This window comes from Pseudopipra pipra, chromosome 11, assembly GCF_036250125.1.
Source record: "Pseudopipra pipra isolate bDixPip1 chromosome 11, bDixPip1.hap1, whole genome shotgun sequence".
Classification (NCBI taxonomy): Eukaryota; Metazoa; Chordata; class Aves; order Passeriformes; family Pipridae; genus Pseudopipra; species Pseudopipra pipra.
Window position 1 is genome coordinate 7009551 of NC_087559.1, and position 12530 is coordinate 7022080.

The 12530-nt window shown below is 43.4% G+C and overlaps 1 protein-coding gene across 8 annotated transcripts in view; it reads left to right on the forward strand.

The window, feature by feature from the left end:
* ADAMTS9 (ADAM metallopeptidase with thrombospondin type 1 motif 9) overlaps positions 1 to 12530 on the forward strand; it is an 83673-nt gene that overhangs the window by 9534 nt on the left and 61609 nt on the right. For 6 of the 8 annotated variants that reach the window (XR_010433413.1, XM_064667284.1, XM_064667286.1 and 3 more), the window contains 8 exons: positions 6165 to 6451; positions 7423 to 7506; positions 7609 to 7730; positions 8134 to 8174; positions 8295 to 8400; positions 10352 to 10498; positions 11370 to 11511; positions 11725 to 11832. Coding sequence is in view for 7 of the 8 variants with exons in the window: in XM_064667284.1 (XP_064523354.1) it covers positions 6165 to 6451; positions 7423 to 7506; positions 7609 to 7730; positions 8134 to 8174; positions 8295 to 8400; positions 10352 to 10498; positions 11370 to 11511; positions 11725 to 11832 (1037 nt within the window). In the remaining variant the exon portion in view is untranslated. The remainder of the gene's footprint in view (positions 1 to 6164; positions 6452 to 7422; positions 7507 to 7608; positions 7731 to 8133; positions 8175 to 8294; positions 8401 to 10351; positions 10499 to 11369; positions 11512 to 11724; positions 11833 to 12530) is intronic. The other 2 variants (XM_064667285.1, XM_064667287.1) reach the window with 1 other exon arrangement.

Here is a 12530-nt window from a genome sequence, read left to right on the forward strand (position 1 = left end):
AGCAGCTCTGGCTGTTTTCCTGATGTGCTGAAAAGCCACCAGAGTAGGTCAGTGTGCCTGTATTTATACCAGTTTGACCCACAGCCTGGCTCAGACATGTCTGCTCACAGGTAAAAACATTGGGATGTACTTTAGAAAACAGTTAGGGTGAATTTCAAGGTCATTTTGGCGTGTGGTTTTTTAGCCATTTTACAAGACTGTTGTTTTTTTTCCATTTTTTTCCTAAACCAGTAAATTATGGAACTGGTTTGCAGTAATTTCCAGCACTGTATGTTGTACCAATTCAGTGGTGAGGCGCACTTATTTAATTATCTTGCCTATAAGATGATCTTGAATCGTTTTCTGCCACATGCTCAGCTCATCTGTTAGTATTTCCTTTCTTAAAGGCACAATTTATTGTTTTGTTCATTAATCTAGTTTCTGTCTACTGTGCAAAATTGATAGCTTTCACGTACAACTTTTTACCCTAGGCAGAAAAAAGGTCTTTTAGGCTGGAATGCATTCTGATATTCATCATCAGGAAAGGAAGTGTCTAGAGTATGTGTGGCCTTTGGTGTTTGCATGGTACAAACCAGAGAATATTTTATTACTGAGAAAAGTTGACTGGTGCAAACTGCAAGTTCATAGTTCTCAAGTGTTCTGGTTCAAGTAAGCGAAAATGCAGGGTCACCCTGAAAGACATCAGGGTTCAGCATCACTTTGAGCTTTGGCACCTCCAAGGCTGAGGTGTCTATAGCCAAAGCCACCAGAGGTTGCAGTGGGTGAATAGGGGTGGAACTGTTGATTTTTCCATCAGTGATGCTTCATGCCACTCTGAACTGCTCATAGCTATGTAGCCGTGCTTTCTGGCCTTAATATTTTTACATATTGCAAACACAAATTCCAGGCTTGACATGTGGGACTGACTTCAGCAGCAGGTGCTCCTAGACATGGACCTGTCTGAGAACCTGAACGTTGCTCCATCTGGACACTTAGGAAACCACTTACTGAAGAGTATGTGCAAAGTTCAAAGTGGAGTAAGGGTGAGAAAGTTAACAAGCAGGAGTGCCTGGTTCATGAGGGCTTATGATTCATCCATACAAGTATTTCTTTTGGTAGCAAAGGAGAGATCTTTTTAGAAGCCCAAGATTTTGATCCTCCTGTAACAGCTTGGGAGGGAACTCTTCTGAGACCAGACTGTTTCCTAATTCAAAGGAAAGTATGAACAACATGGGGAAATCACAGCTTCCCTCCTTTGTATTGCTCCAAGAGTGGCACTTGTGAGAGTGCAGATATTTTACTGCATTGCCATTATTCCAACCATGAAAGCTTGATCTGTGCAGTTTTGTGCAGTTCTTGCTGACAAAGGTTGAAACCCTAGTTGGTCTCTGTTGAGTGGGTTCAGGTTAATTAAAAGTTGAACACTTTCTGGTTTGCAGATTAGAGAAATTGAGCAAACTTTCATTTACACCCTTAGTGCAGAATATCTTTCTCTCTGGATCCCAGCTGGCCTGGATCCTTCATTTCCCTTCTGATGTAGGCCATTATCTCATCTCTGTCAATAAAATCTGTTTTCCCTTTCCATCTATAGCAGCAGCTCTGATTGCACAGTCAAGGAGCTATCCAGAGGGAAGGCAGGATTAGTCCTGCTCATAGAACTGGTCATATCAGTGTGGTACAGAGTAAGGCAGCAGCTGGTCCCCTGTTATTGTTTCCATCCCTGGCTGTTGTCTGCGAAGCTGCTGTCAGAGAAGGTGTGTTCAGCTCTGGTTTATGCTTGCTACAACAGCACCCCCACAGTAACAGAGGTGAGAATTTGGCCTCATGCAAATCCATCTGAGATATATCTGGAGATATATTGAAAGGTAGATAGAGATATAAAACATACTGATAGAGAACTAAAACAGAGCCAGGGCTAGAAGAATCCTTTGGTCCAGCTTAGGACCTGTTTGTGTCCTAAAGAGGAGCCAGCTTCCATCCTTTTTCCTGGCAAGAAGAGCCTAAAAATCTGGCTTGGTTTCAGCCAGTCTGATCTCTGCATGAAGGAAAATCCATTTTGCCTCTCCCCTCTGTTTTCCAAATGATGGCAGTCACTTAGACAGCTGCTTTTGTACCAGCTAGAGGCAGTAAATTCCAGCCAGCCACTGTAGCTGGAACTTGTACCGATGCATTTGGGCAGGGTTTGCTGCTGGGGCTCCTGCCCAAGTCAAGGGAGATGGGTCACATGCTGACTGATTGCCCTGAGGGAGCTCAGCTGAATTTTGATCTGCTTTATGGTGGTGTGCAATAAATAATTAGCTTCCAAATGATAGTTTTCTCATCTGCCCAGCTGGATCAGAGCAGGTCTAGGAGTGTTGTGGGCCAATCACTGAGCAGCAAACTTTGTTAGAAATCCTAGGTCACACATTCAGAAAAGTTATTGTCATGAGTTGGTTTGAAAGGATCACACTCTTTTTCTAGCAGGGAGGCGATGTTAATGTTTTTAGCTCAAGGAATAGATTTTTTTGCCCCTCTCTTGCTTACTCTCTCTCTCTCTTTTACATTTTTTTTTCCTCTGCTATGTGCAACTCTTATGAACTTGGAGCTGAACTGGAATTGCTTGAATTGTTACATGTCTTATTTAATTGAGCAAATTGCTTTCTATTCCAAGGACAAGTTAACGTAGAAATGGAAAGGATTAGAACTGCTGGGTTAAGGTATTGTTCCTTCTTTAAATCTTTGATTTTAATGTAACAATAGTTACTATTTCAAAAGCGGTTCCTGACACTGCCCTGTCACCCTTTCATGCAGGCAAAGTACTCATGTAGGGCCAGAGTCTTACCTGCCCTCTTTCTTGTGATAGATCCAAAGTACATTAATCAGCAGGAGTCATCCATAAATCAGCTGAATGAGTTCTGGGCTGAGGCTTCTTGCACAAGCAAAAATAAATAGCAGGAGTGGGAAGATGCCATCAGGAGGGAATATCCCTGTCACAGAATTTGGTCTCTATTTTAAGTCCCACATTACAAAGGAGAAACCAAGCAGAAAAAGAATTAAGATACACCTCCAGGTCTTTTAAAGACAGTGGAAATAGCGTAGATTGTCTTAGTAAAGCATGCAGTAAAATGGACATTATGCCAGCAGCCTTTATCCACCTCTCAAATGAATATGAACTGTTGAATCAGTGCATGGGCTCCTCTGATACTTGAATTATTGATCTGTAGTTTGCATAGTTTAAAGGGTTTGTCTACTCACTGGGGTTTGATTTTTCTGCAAATTAAAAAAAATGTTTTGTTGCTTAAACCCATCCAATTACTGCCATGTGTAGGTAGATGTTTTTCAGGTCATTGCAGGAATTGAGAGCCTGCCAAGCAAACCATTTTTCTTCTTGATTTCTGTTAATATGTTAACACAATAGGAAAAAAAAGGAAAACAAGTTGGAAAAAATATCACACCCTTTTTTTTTGGTGATGTGTGTGGCAGTAGGAAGCTGTAGCTGTAAAATTGCAGTTTTCTTGTGTAATGCGAGAGATTTTCACTTCTGTCTGATCAAAGGGCAGCACATTGCACCATTCAGTCAGAGCATTGCTGTTGTGGCCATCGTAGTGGAGCGGGATATCACCAGCATCAGGTACACAGAGTACTGGCAGTGATTGTGTGCAGCTTCCATTAATGATGTGGGGGTTTTATGGATGGGCTGAGAGCAGTGCACAGCCATTAGCATTCAGGTTTTTACAGGTGAATGTGCACCGTCTCTGAGTGTAGTTATATGCAAGAAAGATGGGTGAAGATAACATCTCACTACTATCAAAGTCCAGGAGTGGCTTCATGAGCAGTGCTTCCACATCACTGGTGCCTAGTTTTCCAGTAACCAGGTTGGCAAACACACAATACATGACCTGTCCAAATAACATGCTCCAAGCGCTGGAGTGGCATCATGCCTGGATGTTTGTGAAGGGATGATTTATCTGATTTGTGTGCTGGATGGGGGAAGAACACTGATACTGTACTGACACTTGGCAGCATTAGGTTAATGATTGGACTTGATGATCTTAAGGGTCTTTTCCAGCCTAAATGACTCTGTGACACTGTGCCAGATCTCTGCAACAAAAAGGAAGGTAGTTTTTGCTCTGTGCTGGGCATACCTGGCTGTGTTGGGCTCTGATTTTCCTGCATGGTGGGTCAGGTCAGGGCTCTTGGAACCAGACATTGCATCTCACGTGGGTCTCTCTGGGTTATGGGTGGATTTGTTGGGTTTTTTTCGTGTGCGATACCAGCTGCAGGTTTTCATTGCAAGCCCAGTGAATATCAGTTAATTTCTTTTATACACCTCCTGTGTAATAGGTGTCCGCAAAGAATCCTTTGCGTTTCCCTCTTCTTTTGCCATCTAACCTCCCTCTGCTAGGTAGGCCAGAGAAGAAGGCACCTGAGCCTCATTGTCCCATCTGGGGCTCTGTGGAGCCATGGTAGAGGATGGTACAGAGCTCTGGCTTCACACCACAGTCCTCAGAGCCTCGCTGAGCACCTCCTCATCCTTAACACATTTTTCCTTGAGCACCTGCTCCTTTTGGAAGTTAGTTATTTAAAAGGGAAAGTCAAGTGGCTGGCTGAGGGTGCAGAGAGGAGGGGAACTGGCTGAAGGACTGAGGTTAGCGCTTTCTCCTCAGTCTGGTCCTCTTCTCACCTTTAAGTTATTTGTATGCATAGTTGGCTTCCCACACTGATTGGCACTGAATGAGTCAGGATAATGTCATGGTTGCCCACGAAGCTGTGCCAGCATGAGAGCACAACCTTGCCAACACAAGGGCATTGATTAGAGCAGAGGAACTAGGGCAATCCAATTATAACCACAAATGCCATTGGCTTTCTCGAATTCTTACTCAAATAACTGCGGACTCTCTGCTGTATTAAGGTGGTCTGGACTATATCAAGAAAGAAGAATTTATAGGACTTTGGTAGTTCACAGTAAACAGGATTTAGTTCTTAAATACTCTGTTGCCTATTTACACATAGGGCAAAAGGATAGTATTTTTCACATAGGTAGAAGCTGGCTGATCTCCTTTGCCTGCCGTGATATTAGAGAATGTATTTCTTTTTGGAAATTATTACAACTATTCCTAAAAGGAAACTACCCAGGAAAAATAACTAAGAAGTTTCCTATCATTTCAATCTTGTTTGAGCATTGAATATTCCTTTGTTCCCTAATATTATGCTTCCTCTAACTTACTCAGTGGGTCAGATACGGAAATCTGATATTTTTCACCACCGTGAAGAAATTAAACTAAAGCTACAAAGAGCGTGAGGGTTGTAGCCTGGAGTTGTAGATGAGTAGTTCAGATCTGGCTTTATATTAAATGCAGAAACGAACAGTCTCTCATGGATGAATCACATTCAATTAGCTACTTCCTATGATGAACTGATTAAAAATTAAGTGGCATCAAATAAGACTGATTTTGCTCTTACATTTAAATAATGCTATAATTACATACTAATCAGATGGTAAATCTTAATTGTACATGTTCCATATGTTTTATTTGCCTGTTCTCCCTCTTCACTTTGTCGTCTTTGTATCAGCATGGAGTATATTTTCAGGCTGCTTTTATGTTTGGCCTAATTGAATATCAAAAGCAGTATATGTGAAACTTCCTGAATTCTATTCTTTCGCCAGTGGCAGCTGTGCTATTAGATGACCTTTACCATTCCTGTAGCACAGAATAATAAAGGGAGGGGGGGAACTGAAGCCCAGCCGTGTTATTGTTAGAGACAGAAATAAATCATATATAATTGCTTCGCTATGAAGGCCAAATCCTGCCGTCCTTCATGCCTGAGTTAGAAATACAGGATTTGGACCTTTGTTTCCTGTGGTTTCCTGGCCACCTTGGACGTGCCCAGAATCCTCACACGGCCACTGTGGTGGCTAATTACCATCACCAGGCTCCATCCCTCCTGCACAGGCAAGGAGACAGCTCTGCTGCAGGGAAGCCTTGACAGGAATGTCCACCTCTAAGTGCCAGTGGCTTCCCCAGGATGACTTTAAAATTTAAGCCTTGGATGTTGGATTACATGGTGAGCTTCCACAGAATGCTTCTCTTTCAGTTAGCTGCTAACTCTTTGTTGAAGTAATAATAGGTATTTTGACATAACATACATGTGGTATTTTATTCACTCCAGAATGTACTTTGTTTTTATCTGTGTTTTAACCACAGATCATGAGCACAGTCACAAAAAGAACAAGCGGAAACACTGGAGAAGACAGTGGGCAGAAAGCAGCATATTATCTGACGTGGAGATGTTGAAACACAACCTGGAAGTGAATTCTTTTTCTGGTGATAGCAACAAGACTGGGACCGTCGGTGAAAAGAAGAGCCACAAGAGAACGAAGCGGTTCCTCTCCTACCCGCGGTTTGTGGAGGTGATGGTGGTGGCTGACAGCAGGATGGTCGCCTACCATGGAGCCAACCTGCAGCACTATGTCTTAACACTGATGTCAATAGTGAGTATTCAACCAGGGGGAGCAGATCCACCCACAAATCGTTCTCCAGTGGTCACAGAGCCCCTTTCTGCTGCATTCGTGTGCAACGCCATTAGTTTGCCTTGGCTAGGCATGGAGATAATGCTGGGATTACAGTAAAAATTGGTAAAATTTGGCTGGGAAATATTGGTTGGAGTCTTCTTTCCTAGACCCATCATGTTTCCTAATCTTTCCCACACCTCTCCCATCTTTCTGAATGCCAGGCAGCATGAGAAATATCACTGGCCCTTTAGTCCACATACCGTACTCTTCTTTTTATTTAAATTCATGTGAAAAAGCTGAATTTAAAAAGGTTCTTTGGGCACTGTGCTTTCCAGGGGACTGATGCTCATAGGTTATGCAGTTGCCTCACCTCCCTTGCTCTTGCAAGGAGAAAAAGCCTGTGGTCACCCTGATCCTTGGCATAGTTGTAGAGTTGGCTTTCCAGGCTGAGGACGAGCATTTTAATAGCTGCTGGTACTAGGATGCAGTAGTGCAGTCCCCAAATAAGCAGCTCTGTAGATGCAGAGTGACTGGAAGGGGGTATCCTGCACAGTTGTGTCACTAGAGGGATGTTCATCCTGTTTGAGGGTAGATGTGCAGTGAATATGTGGTCTGAAACTGTCCACGTCAAAATCAGGCACTCGAGAAAGTTGCTTTTGACAGTCTTGGTTGGTGGTCTTTGAATGTCAGAGCAGAATGATCCTGTAATTTAGTGAAATGTGTGATAAAGCAAAAGGAAATGCTGGGTTTCTGTGATACCAGCAGGTTTGTTTCATTCTAAAATTGTGCTTCTGGCAGGAGGTCTCTCCAAACAGCATCAGAGCGCTGAGTGGGGTAGAAGAGCAGCTCAGGAGAAAAACAGTTATAAAATGGCAAACATGATTGTGTTCTCTTAATTGTTTGTTTCCTTGAATGTTAGCAATAATTTCGAATATTGCTTTTTGCAACAGGTGGCTTCTATCTACAAAGATCCAAGCATTGGAAATTTAATTAATATTGTTATTGTGAAATTGGTCGTGATACATAATGAGCAGGTAATGGAAGTGATTTTCTTCACCTTCTGTTTGGCAATGGCATTTGTAGTGAGCATTGTGATGAATAATTAAAATATCTGCTTTCTGTGTGTTGCTTATCAGGATGGTCCTGCAATATCTTACAACGCCCAAACTACATTAAAAAACTTCTGCCAGTGGCAGCAATCCCAGAACCACCCAGAAGGAAGTCACCTTCAACATGATACAGCCGTGCTTGTTACCAGGTGTGGTGAATATTCTCATAACAACTGTAGCCAGTCGTGTGTCAGAGACTGTGAGTGTGTAACACATCCAGCTATGGGAAATGTTCAGGTTTTGATGTGGGTGTAAGGACATTTCCAATTGTGGGAGTGGTGTAACTGTGAGCAGAATTGGGATGATGTGTCCACCATAGCAATAGATGACTTTGAGAGATTCAGGACTGTCTAAAGTCTGCCCATGGGTTCAGCATAGGATGAAAAACTCTGACTATAGTAGGGGGTTAATTTGGACTCTGGATGATGTGGCAAACCTGCATGAGAAGGTCCCTTGAAGGACCAATAGTTGGTTTTGACTGCTGTTATTGTACTTGTACCTTAACTCACTGCTGCATTGAAAATTAATGTGTCAGGTCTGTTCTGCTTTCAGACAGGATATTTGTAGAGCGCACAACAAATGTGATACTCTGGGTAAGAGAAACCTTTTCTTTGTCTTTTAGCAACTTTTTTTGTAGTGACAATGTTAGTTGCCTGTGTTGAACCATGGGTGACATTTCTTTTTCTATTATAATCCTCTTTGTTCTCTCCTAGGTTTGGCAGAGCTGGGCACAGTCTGTGACCCATACAGGAGCTGTTCAATTAGTGAAGATAATGGACTGAGCACTGCCTTCACAATAGCACATGAACTTGGCCATGTGTATGTTTTATGTAAATACATTTACATTTAAATAGCCCGAGATTTGTGCTAACTAGGGCTTGCCAGCCAGGCTGGGAATTGGTACCTGCTGAGCCTAAATTATCTGAGAGGAGATAAATGTACCTGGGTAGAAGATGCACCACTGAGGAAGATGAAACTGTGGGGTGCTCCAAAGCCTATCTGAGAGCAGCAAAACCCAACAGGGCCATGTTTTGGGGAGGATGAATGACAGAGTACCCCAGGCAGCACCTAAGCAAGGGACGAGAGCTAACAAAATGTCCCTTATTACTGTGTCTTCTCATATCTACATGTGGATGTCAGCAGAATCTGCCTCAGCAGACACGGTGTCCTAGCCAAGCCACTGGGACTAGCCAGGATTTGGCTGGAGCTAGGAGGTGCTGGGTGCCTAGGGGAGGACCCGGGCGAGGGACACAGGCACATTTTGACTGCCTTTTGAGACTGAAGTCTCCTCTGAGAGCAGGTCCTCAGCCTGCCACAGTTCATCCCACAGCTTCGTGTGGTGCTGCTGAAGGCAGTGCAGCAGGTGTGTGTGAAGGTGGAATTTACCCAGGGCATCTGGGAGGTGATGGGGCTGTATAAGTGAGCCTGACCCACCACCTGAACTGTTTCCCAGGGAAAGTCTTGTGCTGCTGGACATCCCCAACAGAGATGCTGTCATTCAAGATACACCTCCTCCAGTGAAAATTTCTTTTAACTGATTTTGACATTTTTTGAGACAGGTAGTGAGAAAAATCATCTTAGATCACATAGTCCTTTACCCCGTGGCTACAACCCTTAGGCAGCTGGTTCAGTCCCAAGCCATCTCACGCCTGGTTTGCAGTGGGGGTCTGTAAGTGTGGGATGCCTGAGTACTTGGGAACAGATCTCTCATTGTTTTAAACTCCGTTTTTCTTCACAGAGAGCTGGCTGAGACTCTATTTTTAACCGCAGTAGTATTTGTTTAAATGACACTTCCTGACAGAAAGTCCCCAAAGGTTTGGCATTCCCCACACCTAACCTGTGGCTAATTCCTTCACTAATGCTGCCCCATAGCTGCAGGGCAGCTACAGGAGGGGTTAGCGGTGCTCCAAAGCAGGAAATGCCTCTGTGCCCTTTTATAGAGAGTAAAGGTGGTTTGTTGGAAGTCATGTTAATGGAATATAAACTCCCCAGCCTTGGAATACAGGATCACACCAGGTCATTTCCCCTTCTCCACTTCAAACAGCACAGTGCTCTAAGCCGTTCTGTCTCCGTTAGTGTATTTACCACATTCTTCAAGGTGTCATGTGCTGCAAACTTTGCTTGGATTTCTGCTGATATCAATGCTTGATGGCATTTTGTAAACCTGCCACATAAATGTAAGAGCCAAGTCTATCCCTGGTGCAAGGCTATTTAGGCAACAGCATGGCCCAAGGCATTCAACAGCATTAGAAAACATTTCGCATCCCACACAGGGTACTGCCGGTGTGCCCAAGGGTCTTCAGCCAGCAGTGGTTGGTGGGCTCGAGTCATTCATCTCCTTCAGAAACTTACTCCTTCAGATCAGCTCCTGGCTCTGTGGCTCACTTCCAGAGTATTTGCCATTTTTATGAAGGTGGAGCCAGACTCCAGCCTGTCTGCATGATAGCAACCATCAGCTGAACAGGAAACTGCAGCTGGAATTGCGTCTTGCTCCAGGCTCCCTTGAGGATTTGTCTGGCTAAATATATGCAGTCACGGTGTGGAGAGCTTAGCAGGGTGCTGCACAGCTTTTTGCACATGAGTGCTGGGAACCCTGTTTAAGCAATGTTTGTTGACACTTGTGAATATGTGCATATTAATACTTTTATTTTGTAATATCTGTCAGCAGCGTATCTAGGAAAAATTCTTGGGTTTGCTTGCATTTAGTTCACAGTGTTGCTCTTGCTATGCTAAATACTTGACATACTTTTCTCTGCTCTTTTTCTCTTAGTTTTAACATGCCACACGATGACAATCTTAAGTGCAAGGAAGATGGGGGTAAAAATCAACAGCACGTCATGGCACCAACACTGAATTTCTACACCAATCCCTGGATGTGGTCAAAATGCAGTAGGAAATACATCACTGAATTTCTGGAGTAAGGCCTTGCATATGCATGTGTTGGGCTGTTTTTACATGTGCATGTGTCTCGTGGAGTTCTTCAGTAATTCTGAAGTCCTAGAGTGCAGCATTTAGAGGAAATCAGAGGGATTTGTGTGTGCACACATCCTTTGCATAGAGCAGGAATGCACCCCTGGCATCCAGTCCCTGCCGGTTCAGCCTCTTGATAGGCTGGCGAGGACCGGCCTCTCGATGGGGAAGAATAAGTCTTCCCACATGGATATTGCTTTTAAGGACTGTGTGTGCCCCTCAAACCTGAAGAGTGACTTTTCCAAGCCCCGTGGCCCAGATACGGAGCTGTGTTTTAGAAGGCAGATTGAATCTGCCTTTCTGCTCCACAGGTCAAGATAAAGCCCTGGCACTAATCCATGGTGGGAACACCGTTCCAGGAGCCCACGGGTCAGTTTGATGCATAGTGATCACCTGTTTTGCCGTGATGTCTTCCTGTGTGTGCTGATGTGGAACAGAACAAGAGCCACAATGGTGTTTTGGCAAATCCAGGAGCTCAGTCCCTTGGGCAGTTCTGCTAATCAATGATTTTTCTTTCTGAATTCTTTATAAAATGTACCAGTGCTTGCTCAGCAACTAAATGCAGGTTGTGCACATTCAGAAATGCTTTTGCCTGGGTAGCTGTCTGTGCTGTGGTGAATGGTTGCTGTCACAGCACAGGGGTGGTGGTGGATGAGTAACATACCCTCCTGTGCTTGAGTTTGCAGTAGCTCTTGTAGTGCTTGTTAAATATGGCAAATGTGGTGTGCAGCTGCCCTAAGGCTAATTTGGGCAAACACCAATGGGATTTAATCTCACTGCCTCCTGTTTTAACACCATTTTTCTGATTTGTGTTGTAGCACTGGTTATGGAGAGTGTTTGCTTGATGAACCTTCATCAAGAACTTACACGTTGCCTCAGCAGCTCCCAGGGCTGATTTATGATGTCAACAAACAATGTGAGTTAATTTTTGGACCCGGATCTCAAGTGTGCCCCTATATGGTAAGTGAAATTTTGCACCTTTTTTTTTCCTACTTTTGCCAGAGCAAAATAAGGTCTCTTGGGGTTGGATGAATGGCAGGCTCACAATCCATCAACTTACTGTCAAGCTTGTGAGTTAGTGATAAATCCTAGGGGGATAATTTCATAAAGAATCATCTATCTGGTAAGGCCTGTGGCTCATACTTAATACTTTGATCTTTTCAATCATTTAAGCAGATGCAGTGTCGACGACTTTGGTGTATCAACGTCGATGGTGCTCACAAGGGATGTCGAACCCAGCACACGCCTTGGGCCGATGGGACAGAATGTGAGCCTGGAAAGGTCTGTAGTACCTGGTGGTTTGTGCCTCGTAGCTGTATTTCCTAGGGCTCAGCTAAGCATATCAGTCAAAATCATCCTATCCCAGAGCCAGCTGTGTGGGGTACAGCCCTGACTGCAAGGGTGGAAGCCCAAAGCAGCTCCATGTGTTTTAAGCCTGTTGTGCCTGGATCATCTCTAGCCCAGATAATGTGATTAAAATTGACTGCTTGGCATAACATTGTTTAAAGCAGGTATTCCTTCTGGAGTGCTTATCTTTTTAAATTAATGCCCTTGAGTGAACTTTTGAGCAAAACTTTTGCAAAGCTTCCCTAAGCTTTTGTTAGAAATCTGCTATGTGATGTGAGCAATTAGTAATTTTGTGTAACATAAACTTGTCAGCTGGCTTCTCATCTTGACAACTTCAGAGTAAAATATAGAATTGGTTGACATTTTCTGTATGGAACATTTTTGGCAGTAATTCATAGAAACTTTTGATTTCCATGTGCAATGTTAATTTCCAGCTAGCATTGTGGTTTTTAGAGTAAGTATTTAATTTTTAGTTGTTCAGATCTGGAGAAAAGTAGTTAGATGATTTTTCTTTTTCTTTTATTGAAATGCTGAAGCTTTTGAATAAAAATGCTAACTGGTTCTCATCATTTGTGTCTGAACAAAACTATTCTCCATCTGGTTCTAGTAAAAATAGTGTGATGTTATTCTAC